Genomic DNA, 17,807 nt, shown 5'->3' on the forward strand with positions numbered 1-17,807 from the left:
AGGCGCATGCGGACAAACGCGTGAAGGCGTCGCAGGAGAACATACGCCAACATCGCTTCGGCTAAGCCGGTCTGAGCAGCCTCCATCGAGATCATGTTTCATCGGGCCTCGAGTCAAGGGTCGTGATTCGCAGCGATACGATGTCCTTCGATCCCCTTTCCCGGCCTCTCCTCTCTGTCTCGGCAATTCATGGTTGGCAGACGTACGAGGGACCGGTGAACCTATGTCTCGCCCCATCCCGCACCGGAGAACCTCCCTTGGCCACAATCGGATCGAATGCCAGCGCGACTACGGCGAGACATGTGGGCCGCTGGTTACAAAAGCGGCAGATGAAGGTTCTGACCCGACTACAATCAATTTCCGGGTCACACGCCACCGGATTCGGGCTGGAGTGAACTGGGCCGCAAGGCTTCGCCGGCAAGGCGGCCGATGTAGCCCGAAGAGATGACGTGGCCTGGCTGCCTCTGCTTCAACGACGGCGAGGCAAATCGGGCCCGAGGAGCAAATGGTTGGTAGAATTAACGAGGTTCTGCCTTGCCATCCGAGGCGAAAAATGGAGGGGAGGCGCATGCGGACAGAGACGCGCAGGCGTTTGCGTTGGCTCCCCTTTTCTACGCCTCTCCTTTCTGGTCTCGGCAACTGCATGATTGGCGGAGGTACGAGGGACCGGTGAATCGATGTCTCGTCTCAGCCCGCACCTCGGTGAACCGCATGCGATGATGCGTTTCACAACCGAGCACGTTCCTTGCAAGCCCGTTGGGATTGTAGAGCGGATAGGGAGTTGGAGGCTGGGTCCAGCTCTTTGCCAGTTCTGCAGCCGACTCCACCTCTCTCCGCGCACGTCGATATATTTCGCTCGTGCCCGATGCCCCAGAACCGGAGATGGCAAGTTGGAACGCCAATGCTTCCGGAACTGCTCTCTCCATACCAGTCGACATCTTGTGCAATTCGACAACGCGCGGTATCACCGGTAGTGCAATGGCAACAGTCTGTCTCGACAGCCAGATCTTTTACAACCCCACTGTGGCGGCAGGTCCCGAGCCTGTGAGCCGCGGTCCTCTGGTTCGGAAGGGGAACCCTTCTGCACCCATCTTTGGAGCTCCTTCACACCCGCCACCGCCGCTCCAGGATGCGAACGATCCCCAACACGGCAGTGCTGGGAAGTCACTCGACAATGCGATCCTGATCCCCAGCGATGGCGAGTCTGATGACGATGTCGACGATGGCCGATCCGACACGTCTTTCCCGCCGCCTGAGGACTCTCTATCAGCTGCACATGGCAAGGTTGAAAAATCCTGCAGTGTTAATTCAGGTATGTGCCCAAATTTCGCATCGCCAGGCAGGCCAGTACGTTAACATGTCTAAGCAGGCAGAAGGGTTGACGCTGCTTCCGATGAGAGCGACGCGCCGGAGCATTCAGTCACCATTGGGCCTGGCCCAGACGACGAGTTTGCAAACCAGCAGCAACGGATAGATAGCCGAGGACCTTCTCTGAAGCCATTTACTGGCTCTCCTGAGATTGTATACGCGACGCAGACCCAACCCGTTCCGGCTAGCTGTGCTGCGTTTGAGCCAGGACAGGCATCCACTCCCGACAACACTTCACGCGATACCATCCACTCCCAACAACACTTCACGCGATACCACTGTTCCATAAACGGAAGCTGCTTCCCTCGCCAAACGCGGGGCCACATGCTATGGTCATGAATGCAGCACGGTCCTCGGCCGTCCGAAGAGCCATGCGGAACGACGTCGAATCACGACGGTTCCATATGCCTTGAGAACGAGTTGTGGGAAAGGCGGTCCCCATTTTCACACCAGGCGCTCCAGCGGAGGTTACAAGCCAGACGTGCCGCCAAGAGCGGATACAACGATGCAGAAGCCGATCAGCCGCAGTCTACCCTGAATCCTCATTGTCGGCCCCAAGGTCCACGCCGGGCCGCCTCCAGTCATGGTGGTGAGCTACAGCAGACGTCCGATAGCCGCTGCCTCTCACAGCACCATCACTGCGGCGACAGCGTTCGGACAAGCGACCCAGAACACCGCCATCCTCAGGTTCCGGACGACGGAGGAAAGCAGGATGAAGAGAGTTCTGTCGTGCCGCCGCACGCGCAGGAGAGTCTGGTAGGCATGCCAAGTGTGTCGGGCGATGAGAGCGGCAACGAAGGTGAGCTGGCCAATACCGCGCCGTCCATACAGCCATCCGCCAGCCAAAACCAGGCCAACATTCAGCACATCGGTTGTCGTCGACGTTGCGATATCGACGGCATGGAGGACTGCTCTCCCATTGTGGGAAGTAACGCCAAGCTGGTCAAGGATAAGGATGTCGTCCAGCCGCCACGAGGGAAGCGTCGCAGGGTAAACACTTCGGCCCCTACAACCCGCAGAACAGTGCCCAAGCGGCAGACACGTCTGCGTCGCACCGACTCCCCTTCACTACAGGCTCAAAGACCACCAACAACTCAAGGCTTATAGCGCCGCCAAAGTCAGCGCAGCATTTCCAAGCCGCGATCTTCAGCGGGGTCCGTTTTGGAAGAGGAGACAGTCGAGGTCGCTTCCGCAAGCTTTGAGGAATGGCCACTTGACGCGGTCCTCAAGCGCGTTTTGGTGGACGGGGTAGCGAACTTTCAGATGCAGTTCACGTGGAACCCTTGTACGATTCATGGACGAGATCACTACACACCGGAAACCCAGCGGCGCAAACCAACAGCAGAGCAGGCTTCCTCGACGGCGCGCGCTCGCCCTTCAAGAGTGACTTCCACGGTTCAAGAGGTTCAAAACGGCGACTATTTTCAAGTTGAGGACGTTCTGGACCGGCGACGGCGGAAAGGGCGGTCGGAGTACCTGGTCAAGCGGGCAGGATATGGGCATGAGCTTAATAGCTGGGAGCTGTTGCGCATTTCGAAAAATGTCCGGAGGTGCTACAGCAGTTCCGTCAAAGAGTGGGATTGTGACTGCTGGATGATGGTGGCCTGGACCTGCCTGTGGTAGGCAAGTGATTGACGCTGCCAGCGAGGAAGAGTGGGAGTAAAAGGAATCTGTCTCAATAGAAAAGGAAGCTGCATTAAAGGCCCAGAATTGCTTGTAGGATAGATGGTGGAGCGGAACAGAAGCCGGGTCCTCGAAACAAGGCTTCGTGTTGCAAAAGGAAACGGAGGGCAAGGATCCCAAAAGGAGATGACGCCGCGCTCCCAATTCTGTATGTTGTCTCACATTGTGCATGTCTGGTCAGGTGGCTGCAGCCCAGCTTCAGAGAACTCGTCGCCGGATCGTGATCAAGTGGATATCGAAGGTCAATTTTGCGAATTTCCCATAGTAATTTCCTCGAGTTTCAGAACAAAATTGTCCTCCGGACAAGATAAGGAGATCAGGTTATATCTTGCGAAAAGTATGGTTACATTGGTATTAGTTGCCCTTTCGGGTTAAGCTTGCCCGGCGGAATAAATTGCGTGCGTGTGTGTGTGAGTGTAAGGTGGTGTTCGGGGAACTCGGGATGGCACCTCGCCTGCCTAATTCCCACGTGACTCGTGTTACCCTGCTGATCTCACGTCCAGTCTGGAGTCTGCAGACCAGATTTTAGTTTCCAAGTTATCTCTACTTCATACGTTACTCCTTCTATGACCTATGGTTATTCAACAGCCACAATGGCGCCCCGCGCCTGTTACCGATACTTTATGTGGATAGCCATCGCCGCCACCTTCTGTCTCCTCGCTTCTGAGTTTGCTTCCCTGCAATTCCGACAGCAAAGGCCAGCAGCAGAATCAGCGGAAACCCCTGTCGGAAGCATCCACCCACCAGCCTCCGAAATCCCCATCCCGCGGCAGATATGGCAGATATTCTTCCCCCCGCCAGGCGTCAAGACGCTTGACAAAGGCAGCACATATGCTTCCGACTGGGTGTCGATGGCCCCAGGCTACGGGTACGCAGTGTTGGGCAACGAGGAGGCCGCCGCGTTCGTCGACGGCAGCTTTGCATCCCGCCCCGAGATTGCCGCCACATTCCATGCGCTGAAGAACCCGGCGCTCAAATCCGACTTCCTCCGCTACCTCCTGCTGTGGCACCGCGGAGGGACCTACAGCGACATAGACACGCGGCCCCTCGTTCCGCTGGAGGACTGGGTCCCTGCGGGGAAGCGGCGCGAGATCGGCCTTGTTGTCGGGCTGGAGTGGGATGCAGCACGGGACGGCCACTACGCGGATCCCTGGACGCCCGACGTGCAGTTCTGCCAGTGGACGATCGCGGCGGCGCCCAACCATCCCGTCCTAGCCAGGATGGTCAACTATACTATAGCCGCGCTGAGCTATGTGGCGCGGCAGCAGGGCAGGACACTGGACCAGGCCGATTTCTCGGACTTCCAGATCCTGAACTCCACCGGTCCTCTAGCGTGGACTGACGTCGTCTCCGAGTCGATCAGGGAGCGCGACCCGCAGGTCTCGGGCTTCCGCGACTTCCTCGGACTCCGGTCGCCGAGATACATTGGGGATATTGTCGTGTTGCCAGTCGAGAAGTTTCGGGCTGAGTTCGCGGACGAATGGGGTCTCAATATCTGGCGCAAGAATCGCAGGGCGCTTGTACGACATTATTACAATGGAGGGTGGAAAAGGGATGATTAGAGCGGGATTTGTAATTGCAACCGACATTGACAGATTCCGACTGATAAACTTGTAGTCACGCTAGGCTATTGGTACTAGTCTGCGTAAAGCACACTAGTGACTAGCGGGGATGGGCCGTCTTGATAATAAGGGATTTAGAGATATGAACTAAAATCCTCAATGCACAGACAATAGATGCAGTAGTTTTGGTCAGTCATGCGCCTGCGGCGTAGACGGACACAGAAACGGAAGCCCCACCTCCCGGCAGGCACCGGCAAATTCGTCCCCACTCCCGACATCGATCTGTTAACTTCCGTGATGCTTCGGAAGCCAAGTCTTGAACTTATCCACTTGGCCGACCTCCGGGCCCGTCCCGACAACACCATTCGATCTTGAATCGCACCAACGGTTCAATCGCCGAGTCACGTCGGAATACCAGTATTGCATCGTTGAGGGACCGAGACTCACAGCCTCACTCGAAGCTTCACTTGAGCCATCCTCCTTTTGGCTCTGGCCAGAGATCGCTCCATACCTGATAACTGATTCCGATACTCGATTTCATAAAAGAGTCCCCAGCATGGAGACGGCAGAAAGTCGAGGCCAGGCCGGGCCAGCCCCCCGCGCCCCGCGCATCTCCAACGCCTGTGAGGCATGCCGCCTCGCCAAGGTCAAGTGCCAGGCAAGCACCCAGTTGGGAATATGTAAGAGGTAGGTGAATTCGGTTGTAGGCGAGTGGGCCCGGATACCTACTCCGTGTGCTGTTTATTCTCTGTGGCGCCACCTTTCTTCAGCTAGCTAAAAAGCAAGGCGATTCTGGGCCCTCTTCCCTACCTCGCTGACCCTGCCCTGCAACAGATGTCTTGATTCCAAGCGCGAGTGCATCTACAAGACTGGCCCCAGGACCCGGCGGCCTCGCCAACCCAAGCGGTGAGACCCTTCTTTTGTCACAGCCACCTATCTCGGTACCCGTTCGGGCCGTATTCTCTATCTGTCTCGGGCCCCTTTCCGTAACATTAACCGCCCCCAAGGCCATACCCAACAGCCGGCTCCACGTCCTCATCCTCTACAACGGCACCCCCTCGCTACCCACCGTTGCCAGGACCGTCCAAGACCTTCACCATCGACATCCCGATGCCCGCGGACGACGACATCACCGACAGCTTGGAAGCCCTGCGCCTGACCCACGACAAAGCCATCGACATGCTGGTGCCCCACATCTCCGAGGGCGAGGACGACGACTATGACGAGTATGACTACGCCCAGGAGGGAGGGGAAATGGACTGCGACTGGCTCGACCAAGCATCGGCATCGGGCGCCGGTGGCTCAGTGCTCTCACAGGCTTCGTCGCTCCCCGTGGGCGCGTCCGCGCTGTCCACGCCGCCCAGCAGCGTCGTCCCTCCAGCCCAGGCTCGGGAGCAGGACCAGCCTGGCGACGGCAGCGGGAAGGGGCCCAAGTCGAGGACGCTCGCGAGCCTGAGGTTGCAGCCGCAGTTCAACCTCGACTCGGCGGGAAAGCTGCTCGAGACGTTTCGGACCGTCATGCTGCGCCACTTTCACTGCGTTGTCGTGACGGAGGAGGACACGGTGGCGAGCATGGCCAGGGAGAGACCGTTTGTCTTGCTGGCCGTGCTGGCGGCTGCGAGCGGCAGCCGTACGCTGCAGGGCCACAGTCTGTATGACGAGAGTTTAGGAAGATTCTCGGGCTCAAGTTTGTGGCCGGGGGTGAGAGGACGCTGGAGCTGCTTCAGGGGTTGGTGGTTTATATTGCCTGGTGGGTTACTTGTCTGGTTCTCTCCTTCCCCTCCCTTTGTTTTTCTGCTGACTTTCTAGGTACCCGTTCCATCTGCGGCCCAAGAACAAGCCAGCTGTTCAGTACATACGCATGGTTGTCGACATTGTCAGCGACCTCGAGCTGGACGAGGACCCTGGCACCGATTCGATGGAGGTGCCCCCTACCCCGGTAAGACTCGATCAAATCAGGATCTATCTAGCAAGCTACTACCTCGCTTCAGCGTATGCTTATTCCCCATCGCCAGCCGCTATTCCCGCTCACACTAAAAAAAATAATTCCCAGTTTCGCCTCCACCTGGGGCCGGTCCCCCTCTCTGACCTACACCGAATACACCGCCCGCTGCTGCGACCTACTTCAACGCCACAGCCCGCTCCAGGGCGACCAGGTCCTAGCCTGGCAAGTCCGCCTGGAGCGCCTGATCGAAGAGACCAACGACCTGCGCCGCACCCAACGCGGGCACTCACAGAGTGAGTACCAGATCGGCTTCATGATCCGGGGCATGGAGACGCAGCTGGCGGAGTGGGAGGCCCGCATGCCGCCGGACATCGCGTCGGTTCCCTCAATCCGCATCGGCGTCCTCTTCACGCGCGTTTTCCTCTCGGGCGCCCCGCTCCTGAAGCTGCCGTCCGTCAAGCTCCCGCCCCTGGACGCGTCGTCGGCGTTCCGCGCCGATCCGCAGCGCCTCATGTCGGTGGTGCCCGCGCTGCACGACATCTACGAGTACCTCCTGTCGCTGGACCCGGCCGAGGTCAACTCGTTCATCGGCATCGAGTGGGGCGCCCTCATCCTGTCTGTCATCCTGGGCTTCCGCATGTCCTTCCCGCTGGCCGTCTGCCCGGAGTGGGACGACCGCGCGGCGAGGGAGACGGTGAGGTTCGGCGAGTATGTTGACCGGTTTTGCAGCATGGGCGGCATGCAGGACGGCGGAAGGAACGCCGCGGATATCAAGGCCGGCCTGGCTCAGGCGTCGTTGTCGTCGAGCGGCCCGCAGCGGAGCATGGATGTCCTCAGCGCGAGCAAGGTCGTTCTCGAGATGGTCAAGACGAAGTTCACCAGGAGGGTGGCCAAGTTGGAGAAGCTAGCAGCCACTCGGCAGCAGCACCAGCAGCAGCACCAGCAGCAAGAGCAAGAGCAGGTGGCGGCGATGCTAGCTGCAGCGGCCGGGGCGGCGCCGTACCCGGTGTCTGTACCCCACGACTCGGCCGTGGGCGGATGTCCGATGATGGACGGCAGCATGGAGCCGTACTACCAGTACTGGGACGAGACGTTTAGCAACAACGGCCTGGTTGCTCCCAGCAGCACGTTTGCTGCTGCCGTCGCAGGAGGGCAAGGAGGCGCAGAAGAAGGCTTCAGGCAGGCCGGGATGGATCCTGCTGGGGCCGGCCTGCCGAATGACTTGTGGACGGCCATGACCATGGAGTGGGCGCAGGGGGGCGTGGGCTTGGAGGGACTGTGACGGGTTTCTTTGCGAAGGGAGAGGGGCTCTTGGAGTGAATGATGACTGTATGTGCCCGCCGTGGTACTCCAAAATCTCACGACTGATGATCACGACTGATGATCACGACTGATGAGACGCTCCGCTTTGGAATAAGGTCGCTATCTGGATATCTGGTATGTCATTCGATGATGAAGTGCGAGCTACGCTTTGAGAAACAAGGATGTCTCGATGCGTTTGTCAGGTGTACTTGGGCGGTGCTATACACTTTTGCATGTCGTTCCTTTGCTGAATCTACCTACCGGCTCACCCAAGGCCATGTTTCTCCTGGTATACCTATACCTTGCTTCTCCATTTATTTCTCGTTTTCCATTGGCTTATCTGGCCGCGATAATGATCCGTCGTCCGTGGAGGAGAGTGCCTTACGGAGTTTATTACCCACGACTACCGTAGGGGACGGAGATCAGATCGTGGAAGGACAAGCCGCAGGGCGGCAGCCCTGTGGGAACATGTGACTTGCCGCAAACGGAAGACATGGCCGCCGTCTCGGCCTCGCTGGCCCTGGCTGCTGGTTGGGCCGCCGAACGGGAGCCGGGTTGAAGTTGGCCAGAAGAAGAAAAGGAAGGGAGCTGATGTGGGCAGAAACGCGTCTCCACTCGTCCAGCCACATCACGCCCCAGATTCGGCGATTGCGGTTTCTGATTGATCAGATGGCCGCTCCAGTCACCCTGGCTCGCCCCGCCGACCCATTCGAATCTCGCGCCAAGAAGTGAGCCCAGGCCAGGGGATGTCTGGGTGGCCCGATCTTTTCCGGTTGGTTGCAATTGGAACACCTGGGCCATGCAAAATCGAATGACGCGAAAGACGAGCGGGGCATTGTGAAACCTGTTCTGATTGTAGGAACACGGTGACCGATACGGCACACGGCACCTTGGGGCAGCACCTTGCACATCATGATTACAATAACGTTACGAAAGTACGTTTGCTGGTCGCGTCTCAGTTTGGAATCCGCGTGGCGTGTCTGGGCCTTTGGATCGAGTCCACAGCGCGAGGGAGCAGTACCCGGCCACTGCAAGATGAAGCATGGAATGCTCGATTTTGAGCGACAGTGCGGCATGTGCCTTTGCGGATCAAGAATGATCTGCGGCACCCCTTACAAATGAAAATACGAGCGAGAAGCCTTGGGCTGAGACAGGTGACCAAGTTGAGGCTCCTCGCTGTGACTGTATCCGTACTCCGTACCCCGCGCCGAGCGATTGTCGTGGATCTTTCTTTTCCTTCTTGGCTCTTCGCTCCCTTGCTGGTCGAGCTGGTCAAGCCGAGACGAGGGTGTGGCATTCCTCCGGCTCCCGCTTCAGGGGTGTCGAAGTTGGCTGACCGGACGGTTATGCAGGTCGCAAATGCCGTGTCCAACAGGAGGGTTCTCCCGCCAGTGAATGTGCAACGCAGGGCACAGGGCAGCTGCATGAGGTGCTCATGGCTCAACGCAGCGTGACTTTGTTGGCCTACGCTCCGCCAGGCAACATCCCCCAGCAGAACTTCCACATCATCTGGTGAAGACAAGGCTTCGCAGTTTGACGCCGACGAGAATCTGGTGTGACATTTGCAGCGGCGCCTTGTCGAGCCAGCCACTCATCGTTCCGCCTCCCAAGTGAAGCATCCGCGAAATACCCGGCGCGTGACTGCGAGATCAGCTCCTGTTGGGTAACGCTTTGCTGACCTGGATTCGGAGGGGCAGGCCAGGCGTTGTGGTTGAACAGCGGATAATGTAGGTCGTACGGACTACTCGTCGGGGCTCCAAAATCGCCGAACCAACCAGCCGCCAAGGAGTCTAGTCGGGCATATTGAATTGAACTGATGTTAGTAACGTTGATTTAAACTAGACGGAGTGACCTAGCTACACTATATAATTTTGCTGGAGAACTAAGGTAACCCTATCTAAATATTATTATTATTCCTATACCGCTATGCCCTAGGGCGTGCCGGACCTTCCACTATTTGTAACGGTCCCAGGAGTATATTGCAACTAGCTGGTGACGACTCTACGAGTACACTGAACTTGGAGAAGAAAAGGAAAGACAAGAGACTCTTATAGCTCGTGAGCATACTTATCCTCGTAGGCGCGCTGGTCTGGGCGCGTTGCTAGAGGATTCGGTGTGCTGTGGGGCGAGTGGGAATAGCTTCATCAGGGGGATGGCTCTGCCAGGGGTCTTGGTGCTGGCCGAGAGCCGCCGAGGCCCACACCGGGCCTAGCCCGTTACATGATAAGGCTAACGTTAACTTATTCTTTAACTAATGCGTTTTCTTAGCGGCCATGGACCCTATGGACCTTGACGATCGAAGACTTTTGTCACAGGATGGTCCTGTGACGTGTCGTAGCTAGGGTTAGGGTTAGCTGCACCTGAGAGCTGCAAGCCCTGGAGTAGAGCTTGCAGGTTGGTCTGTGCGTTGCCCCGCGTACAGGGTTTTTCCTTGCGCCTCGGAGCCAGCTGTCACGGCGATTGCGCCGTGCCTGCTAGGACCCACGGGTGGAACCCGGCATGTGGAAAGCACGGGCCCCTGTGGGTTAAATATTCTGCCCCTCGCTGCCGCGAGATCTGTTCGTAGCTCCTCGAGCTACGTCTTGACAATCAAGCCTGCCCGTACCTGACGGAATAGAGCTTAGACTGTAGTTTAGCCCGAATACAATTGTCATTGGATTGTCCGCCTGTCCCGCCGTGACATTACGTAGCTCCTACCCACTAGCCGATTGTCTCCAACACGATGGCCACCCGCCCGCAACCTCCTGCGAACCCCGACACCGCGGCAGATCTGGAGCAGCAAAAGTTCAACGCTCTAGACTCAGACCTACTGGCTTGGAGCTTACAATCACGCCACTACGCTCTCATACGTCTTATTGAGAGTTACGGCGGGATATCTGACCCAGAAAAACGTCAGAAATGTGGAGTTTAGCAGCTCAAGGTGAAATCGAATTGCTCGATATTCTTCTCGAAGGTGACTGCTCGCTTCAGGCCACAGCTGCAACTCTCCAAGCAGCTTCCCGGGGCGGCCATCTCGAGGTTGTTTATCGGCTGGAAAAGTATTTAATGATCCAGGGCGGCAATCGAAATTGACCGCCAAAACAAGATCGTTTGGCTCAACAAGGGCTCCGTAATAGTCAACATTATCTAACCCCGATTTCGAGTATTGCATTGTCCTTAAGTTGAGATACGGCAAACTGAAAATGGAGCGATCATATCTCGTACCTTCGAGGATAGCTCCAGGTGCGGACCGGTGGCATCGCGCAGCAAATGGCCGGTGCCAGCCAACCAATCCCTCAGACTGCTGTTCTGTATAAGGACTTGAGCATGTCTCCTCTCCCAAACCACGTCTCCGGAATTGATGACGCTGAAAACTGGACAAAGCTCGCCATGTTGTTGCTGCTCTCTCCTTCGTGCCAGTTCTTCGTCACACCCTTCCGGACCCTAACCGCTAACCACAGCCGGTGAGTGGACCTTGACTTATTGTATGTAGTAAGTGGATATCTCCAGTGATTTAAGTCTTACCCCAATTAAAAAAAGCGGCATGGCCCTTCCTAGTAAACGTCGCTATCCACGGCGCCACTTCTAGATATCCCGTGCGGCTGGTTCTACGGTCGAGATTGCGACCTACGCAGGGATTCTGGCTGGGTCCATCAAGACGAGGACGACCGAGGTGCTGAGCTTGCTTTTCTCTTGGGCGGGAGGTCTCGTTCGTTTCCACCCTCCAGCCGTAGCATCATTTGTTCACGTACCTCCTGTCCATCCTGCACCTTGTCGAGTAGTAGGTTCAATATGCCATCGTGCTGCTTCAGGGCCGCCGCGTGGAGTGGCGTCCATCCATCGTCGTCTTTCTTATTAGGATCGGCCCCGTTTTCCAGCAGAAGTTGCACCATAGGCTCATATCCTTTGAGGGCTGCAGTATGGAGCGGTGTGAATCCGAATTTGTCCTTCGCGTTGACGTTGCTGCGGAACTGGACAAGTATGCTCATGACTTCAGTTTGCCCTTCCTGGGCGGCCCAATGTACCGTTTTCTCATGCCCAAGGGGTACTGCGAAGGTCAGTGCTGTGCTCCCCTCCTCGTCTCTCCAGTCTCTGTCGGCGGCGCCATCTAAGAGCATTTGCGTTATCTCTTCGTTGCCCGCCTCGGCGACAAGGATGAGCCCCTTGTTTCTCTCAGCACTTCCCCCTACCCATCTCGGCGTAGTGTTGAAGGAGAATCTTCACCACTTCGTTATGCCCGCCCATGATAGCCCAGTGGAGCGCTGTCCATCCTTCATTGTCCTCCACTAATGCGTCTGCTCCACTCTGAATAAGGAGTTCGACGATTGCTAGGTGGCCGTGTCTGCTCACCCAGGCTACAGCCGTCTCGCCTTTACCATTGCGCAGGTCGATCTTGGCTCCTTTTTCAAGCAGTAATCGTACTCCTTGGCTGTGGTTATTTTGGGCAGCCAACTGCAGCGCAGTCGCTCCATAGCTGTCTTGACCGTTAATGTCAATGGCCCTTTGACAGAGGACGGTTAGGAGCTTCTGTAAGCCCCAGTATGCTGCAACGTGGAGTTGCGTAACTTGCGTCGGGAAGCGGCTGTACCCTCCTTTTATCCGATGTCGAGAGGTGTGAAGGACTTGAATAGAAGAGGACAGTTTGCGATTATCCCTAAATCCTTTGAAGAAGATCCTGGTCGTCGTCGAGTTGGCTTGCCTTGACATGTGGGCGAGGAGGGTCTTGGCCATACGAGAGGTTAGGGGGAACTAGGGAGATAGGGGGTATGGAGTTGGAGCCAATTGTATCGGGAGGCTAGGTAGAACTTGGAGGCTAAGGTAATCAGAGGCCTGGCCGACTGGTGGAATGTCAATATCTATCTGTCTTAGCATAGCAACTCTGGCTGCCAACTTGAATGTCACTGTGTCACAAATGTTGCCGTCAAGGCCCTCGGGACTGACTACCTAAGGCACCTACCCTGAGCTAAGTTAGGGACTTTGTTTGATAATCCATTTTCGTAAAACCCGATCTAAATTCCAAATCCAGAGTCCAAGTCGCCTTATAATGAGTGACAGTTCCCCGTCCCACACTTGTGAACACGCCGACCACAACCGGGCAATGTGACATTTCCCGGCCCTCTACTGTCGCGGGGCTCTCGCTCGACCTCCAATAACTCTATTATCGTCCGCCGCAGCGGCCGAACGCCGCCCACTCTCCCTCCCGAATTCCTGTTCCATCTATCACACCGCACCGCTACGCCTAGGCCGAGGGCCAGAATGGGAAGAACGCAAGATCAGAGAGAAATGGCGCTTACCCGACGCCGTCCGCCCGCCATCGCCGCCGGCTACATCAACAAGCAGGGCTAGACCTCCCAGACCCGAAATCTACTGGAAAAATCCCATTACCAGAAGAAGGTGCCCCGCACTCTTTGTAGAGGAGCAGCGGGAGCTGTTCGCGCCGCCTGATGCGTATGAGAAGGAGCAAGCGCGAAGGGAAAAAGCGCTAGCTGATAAAAAAACCTGCCACCTTGATACCGGGCGGACAAAGTCAGAGTCAAGGTCCTATCGACGAACTTGAAAGGAGATGCAGCAGTCAGTCAGAGGGCAAGCATAGCGACCGCTACCCTCATGACAGCTGACCATAGAACTACAAGCAGATAGAATCCAAGATACACTCTTAATCACACAACCTATTCGCGACAATTCCGCCTATCCATCTCACACTCTCCTGAGGCTCCAACTGACGCTCACCGCTAAAATCATAGTAATCACTTCTCCTTCCCCTTATCCTCCCCATCTCCATCTCGACCCCCCTTCTTCCTCTCCCCATTCCAAACCTCCCTAATCTGATCCATAATCAACCCGCCATAACCCTTCCCGCTCTCGAGCGCCCTCCTCTCCTCCTCCAACCTCCTCTCCTTCCACCCCTCCGTCTCCTCACCCATCCACCACCTTTCAAACCACCCCGCCTGTCTCTTGGGCGTGTACTCCCTCCCCTCCGCCTCGGCCCTCCTCTTCCGCTCCGCCTCCATCAACTCCCTGTTCCTCGCCGCGCGCTCCGTAGGCACATGACCCGTCAGACCAACCCTTAGGTCCCCCTTCTTCCCCATTTCCATTTCCATCTTCTTGTCCTTGTCATGAGGTGTCGTTGATGATGATGATGAAAAGCCAAACATGGCCGCCCACCGCTCGCTGGACCGTGCGGTGATGGACTTGCCCGTGTAATTGTGCGCGAGCGTGTTGAACCCCCAGAAGGCGGCGCCGCCCAGGACGGCGTTCTGCAGCGTCGACTTCGCGCGGCCACCACGGGTCGGGAGGAGTAGGGCGATGGGGCAGATGATTGACATTGCAATGGCCGCGCTGTGAGTGATCGAATTTGGGGTAGGGAGCGGTGGTTCCGAGGGGGATTGGGCGGAGGAGGGTGGTGGTCGTGGTTGTGAGGTTTCGGAGGACATTTTGGATTTGCGTGTGATGGTCGTTTGTTGCCAGTCTGTGGAGGTATACTGCCGCGCAATATTGGCGCTACAACAGTTGAGGTAACAAGGTGAGAAAGGCAGTATGTTCGTCTTCAAAGGTGAGGCTGGTTCAATGTTTGATGGAAAATCGGTGCAGGGATCTCAGCTGTAAATGCTATCGATAAGGTAGCTAAGCCCGTTGGTTGGTTCAACGACGCTCATGAAAGGCCCCTGAACAAACATCAACAAACCATGACAGTCCCTCCATGCTGACCTAGCTATCAAACATGACATGCGCCTCTCGATTCAAATGGCAAGTTACAGTGGCAAATACCATAGGGTATACTTCAGATATAAGCGCCGACATCCCTCTAGTCCCATTCCACGCCGGTCATGATGCCCATGCGCCATAGCATGCCAAATCCCAGCCCAGAGTACTTGGATCATCCCTCTCCCATTCGACACAAGCCAGGACGGCTCATCCTAATACATACCTTAGCAGCCCTAAATCATACCTGCGTCTTCGCGAAAGCCTCATTCGCCAGCCGCACCCCGGCCTCGTGCGTGGCCTTCGCCTCCGCCAGCGCGCCCTGCATCTCAAACGACTGCGCTAGCATGCCGTCCGCGACGCTCATCCACAGCACATTACCACTCTTGCGCGCCTGCGCCGAGCCAGCCTTGGCGCTCTTGAGCGCTTGCTCGCCCACCACATTCTCAAACAACCTAGCCCGCATGATGTTGAGTGCCATCGACAGGTACTGCGTGTTGCTCGTCTGCTGGGCGCCGCTCAACGACTGCTGGATGTGCCGCTTGATCTGGTTGATTGAAAGCGGCGGGTTCATCCGGATGGCAGATAAGACAAGGTTGTAGACGGTGCGTATTTCTTGGTCCGGATTGTCCTCGCAGATCGGGCGGAGCAGCTCGATAAGTTCCGCCGTTTCGGCGTCGTCTGTTTGGTTGGGCTCTTGCATGATCCAGAGCCGGTTGAGCGCGGCGAGGATGGACAATTCCGTCTCGATGCGGCTGGCGCCGGGTTTCGGCGCGCCGCTCCAGTCCATGTCGAATCGCTTGTCCTTCCAGATTGCAATTGCCTTCTCGAGCGCTGCGGTGCCTTGGTAAAAGACCCCTTCAAGGTAAAATGCCAGTATACTGAGAAATTCTGAACGAGGCTCGTTTTCTTCGACGGCCTGCAAACATGTCTTGACCTTTGCCCAATCGGACAAGGTCGAGGCCTGAAGCCCGGTGAGGATGTGCGCGTAGCAGGAGAGCTCTCGTGCCCACTCTGCTTGCTTCAGGGCCTCAGGAAGGCTCTGTGCTGATGCCAAAGGCTTGCTGTCTGTGATCGAGTCAGAGGACGCGCATTCCAGGAAAGTGAACGAGTCTTACCCTCCAATAACCTGGTAACTTCTCCCCACATGCCTGAGCTACGGCCCGGGGTCGAGGCTTTGTAGTGAGCTACAATACCATTGAAAGCATATCTAGTGCATGGTCAGGGCTCTGCTTCCAAAGACTAGACGAAGACACTTACGCTAAAGCCCATGCTTCTTGCTTCCCTAATGCCGACAGAATCAGATAGTCGACGCCGTCTTCACCGGGACGCAGGACTGCGCTCGTGTCGGCGCTGATTATCTGTTGTGCGTTCTGCGTCCAGTTGATGGGCAACATCATCTCGCCTGACTGTGGCGACCAGTCTTGCGACTGCTTCAGCTCTTCCAGCCTCCGTTGGAGCGTGTTTAGCTTCTGAGCCGATATGTGGTGGGTTTTCTGGTGCAGGCTACACGCCAAGTCCAGCAGCAGTAGCAATACATCGGTCTGGGGAGTACGGGTGGATTCGTCGAGCTGGAGCTTGGAAACCTGAGCGATGCACATCTGCACGCGGGTAGCCCAGTCGTCCTTCATAGTGCTGAGGTGGGCAAGGCCTTCAAGCAGCATAGCCACGACAAAGATGGCCCTGTCTCCACGCTGATTTGCGATACCGGCGATTTTGCGCAGGTTTTCTATGGCGTGGTTGTCGGCGGCCGTCCCGGACTGGAGATGAAATGCCGCCTTCAGGAAGCGGAAGGCGTATATCCATGGGACATGTTTGTAGCTGAAAGCTGTCAGCATCACCCAAAAACCAGACGGAGCCGATCGGAATGGCGTACGTTGTACAGTCCGCGATATGACTCTCGATTGATTTGAAGGCCGCTTTTTGATTCCGCTGAAAGAGCGTCTTCATAAGGAGGAACTGGGAGCAGTACTTGAGATCGAGGAAACGGTGCTGAGCTCCAAGTCAGCTAGAGTATCCCTGGATTGGCAAGCAGACGTTCTACCTTTTCGCAAACCGAGATACCCCTCGTCAACGTCGTCTCGGCTTCCATAACGTTGGTAGTCTCCTCAATTAATATGCTCGTATAGCGCAGACATAACCGAGCCTCGAGCCGCGGCCATAACTTATTCGACTTCAGTGCCACATCCAGACACGCTAAGCCTGTTGCTACCAACTTGTGGTGCTCAGCAACCTCGCTCGGCGTCATGGACCTGGCGACTTGGTGGGTCGCAGCGTTGGCCTTTTCGAAGCAATCCTCAGCCACATGCAGCAGAAGCGGGAGCGTCTCGACATGGGCTGCTGCATGGGACGTGGCCGGCAATTTCGTGACTCCAGCGCTCGAACTCGGGCGCCTCGGTTCTTTTGAAAGTAGTTTCGGGGTGCCGCGAGAGGGAGGTCGGCTTTCTTCCAGCTTCGGACTCGCCTTCAGAGGCATTGGTCGGTGCGCCTGCGGCTGGATCGCACGGTGGACCGGGACACTCATCGCGGCAATCTGTTGTGGATGTGATGCCGGGAAAGCATTGCTATGGGGGCTCGGCAAGGGTGCCTGTTGGAGGTAGGACGGATCGACGAACTGCATCTGAGCAGACATAGGTGCCGATGCTGGTTGGATAGGGGTGGCGGGTTGCTGGAAAGCGCCATTGTTGTAGTTCGGATACTGCTGTTGCGGAGCGGCGCTGGTGTAGAATTGGGCGGACTGCTGGGCATATGCCGAGTGCGGATGGACATATTGCACATGCGGTTGCGGTTGCGGCTGATGTTGATGTTGATACTGCTGATTGCCGCTGGGATATGGATTCGCGAACTGTGGATGCGGTAGAAGTGTTTGCGGTTGCGGGCCATGCTGCAGCGATGGGTGGTGTTGTTGGTGTTGGTCCGGGTGCCCATGTTGGTGCTCGAATTGCTGGGCTTGGTGCACCGCTTGTTGGAATAATTGATGCTGCTGCTGCTGATGTTGGCCCTGGCTGCCGTATGCCTCCCCTGGAGGCATCCTGTCGGAGGGCCAAGCGATATCCCGTATTTGTCGGAACAGCCCGCTGGCCAGCGACGAGAAGAAAGGCATGGGTATGGAGCTGAAGTGGAGGAAACGCGGCAGACCAAATAGTACCGTCCGTTAGCACGCGCCTTCGCGGCACAATCAGCGCTCACCTGCATGCAGCGAAGCCGGGGAAGGCGCCATGCAGCACTACCCATCCACAACCTGATCCGTGCGCCGAGACATTTTG

The 17,807-nt window shown here is 56.8% G+C and overlaps 8 protein-coding genes across 8 annotated transcripts; 4 read left to right on the forward strand and 4 right to left on the reverse strand.

Annotated features, from left to right (window-relative positions):
* Positions 1-763: 763 nt before the first annotated feature.
* N657DRAFT_235557 (uncharacterized protein) lies at positions 764-1,531 on the forward strand. The gene has a single exon (XM_062786350.1). It carries the CDS (start codon positions 883-885, stop codon positions 1,354-1,356), a length of 474 nt encoding a protein of 157 aa, XP_062651695.1. The 5' UTR covers positions 764-882; the 3' UTR covers positions 1,357-1,531.
* Position 1,532: 1 nt separating this feature from the next.
* N657DRAFT_235516 (uncharacterized protein) lies at positions 1,533-2,610 on the forward strand. The gene has a single exon (XM_062786349.1). The coding sequence runs from the start codon at positions 1,708-1,710 to the stop codon at positions 2,473-2,475; it is 768 nt and encodes a 255-aa protein (XP_062651696.1). The 5' UTR covers positions 1,533-1,707; the 3' UTR covers positions 2,476-2,610.
* N657DRAFT_235505 (uncharacterized protein) lies at positions 2,475-3,412 on the reverse strand. Its single transcript, XM_062786348.1, has one exon. It carries the CDS (start codon positions 3,220-3,222, stop codon positions 2,746-2,748), a length of 477 nt encoding a protein of 158 aa, XP_062651697.1. The 5' UTR covers positions 3,223-3,412; the 3' UTR covers positions 2,475-2,745.
* A 262-nt stretch (positions 3,413-3,674) lies between these two features.
* Positions 3,675-4,845, forward strand: N657DRAFT_613062 (glycosyltransferase family 32 protein; the record flags this gene model as incomplete). Its single annotated transcript, XM_062790404.1, has 1 exon — positions 3,675-4,845. One exon carries the CDS (start codon positions 3,675-3,677, stop codon positions 4,611-4,613), a length of 939 nt encoding a protein of 312 aa, XP_062651698.1. The 3' UTR covers positions 4,614-4,845.
* A 324-nt stretch (positions 4,846-5,169) lies between these two features.
* On the forward strand, positions 5,170-7,840 carry N657DRAFT_654015 (uncharacterized protein; the record flags this gene model as incomplete). Its single annotated transcript, XM_062794467.1, has 6 exons — positions 5,170-5,300; positions 5,448-5,519; positions 5,621-6,218; positions 6,278-6,363; positions 6,423-6,605; positions 6,667-7,840. The coding sequence occupies 6 exons, from the start codon at positions 5,170-5,172 to the stop codon at positions 7,838-7,840; spliced, it is 2,244 nt and encodes a 747-aa protein (XP_062651699.1).
* A 4,232-nt stretch (positions 7,841-12,072) lies between these two features.
* On the reverse strand, positions 12,073-12,402 carry N657DRAFT_535744 (ankyrin repeat protein; the record flags this gene model as incomplete). The annotated part of the gene is made up of 1 exon (XM_062787775.1): positions 12,073-12,402. A coding segment is annotated over one exon (330 nt), but the record flags the coding sequence as incomplete, so codon positions are not given.
* A 911-nt stretch (positions 12,403-13,313) lies between these two features.
* Positions 13,314-14,413, reverse strand: N657DRAFT_641993 (uncharacterized protein). The gene has a single exon (XM_062792256.1). The coding sequence runs from the start codon at positions 14,271-14,273 to the stop codon at positions 13,587-13,589; it is 687 nt and encodes a 228-aa protein (XP_062651701.1). The 5' UTR covers positions 14,274-14,413; the 3' UTR covers positions 13,314-13,586.
* Positions 14,414-14,475: 62 nt separating this feature from the next.
* N657DRAFT_641994 (uncharacterized protein) lies at positions 14,476-17,672 on the reverse strand. Its single transcript, XM_062792257.1, has 5 exons — positions 16,586-17,672; positions 16,418-16,533; positions 15,802-16,362; positions 15,660-15,751; positions 14,476-15,609 (listed from the first exon to the last, which is right to left on the reverse strand). Exons 1-5 carry the CDS (start codon positions 17,570-17,572, stop codon positions 14,783-14,785), a joined length of 2,583 nt encoding a protein of 860 aa, XP_062651702.1. The 5' UTR covers positions 17,573-17,672; the 3' UTR covers positions 14,476-14,782.
* Between the last annotated feature and the right edge of the window lie 135 nt (positions 17,673-17,807).

The sequence above is a fragment of the Parathielavia appendiculata genome (assembly GCF_033297405.1).
Source record: "Parathielavia appendiculata strain CBS 731.68 unplaced genomic scaffold N657scaffold_2, whole genome shotgun sequence".
NCBI lineage: Eukaryota > Fungi > Ascomycota > Sordariomycetes > Sordariales > Chaetomiaceae > Parathielavia > Parathielavia appendiculata.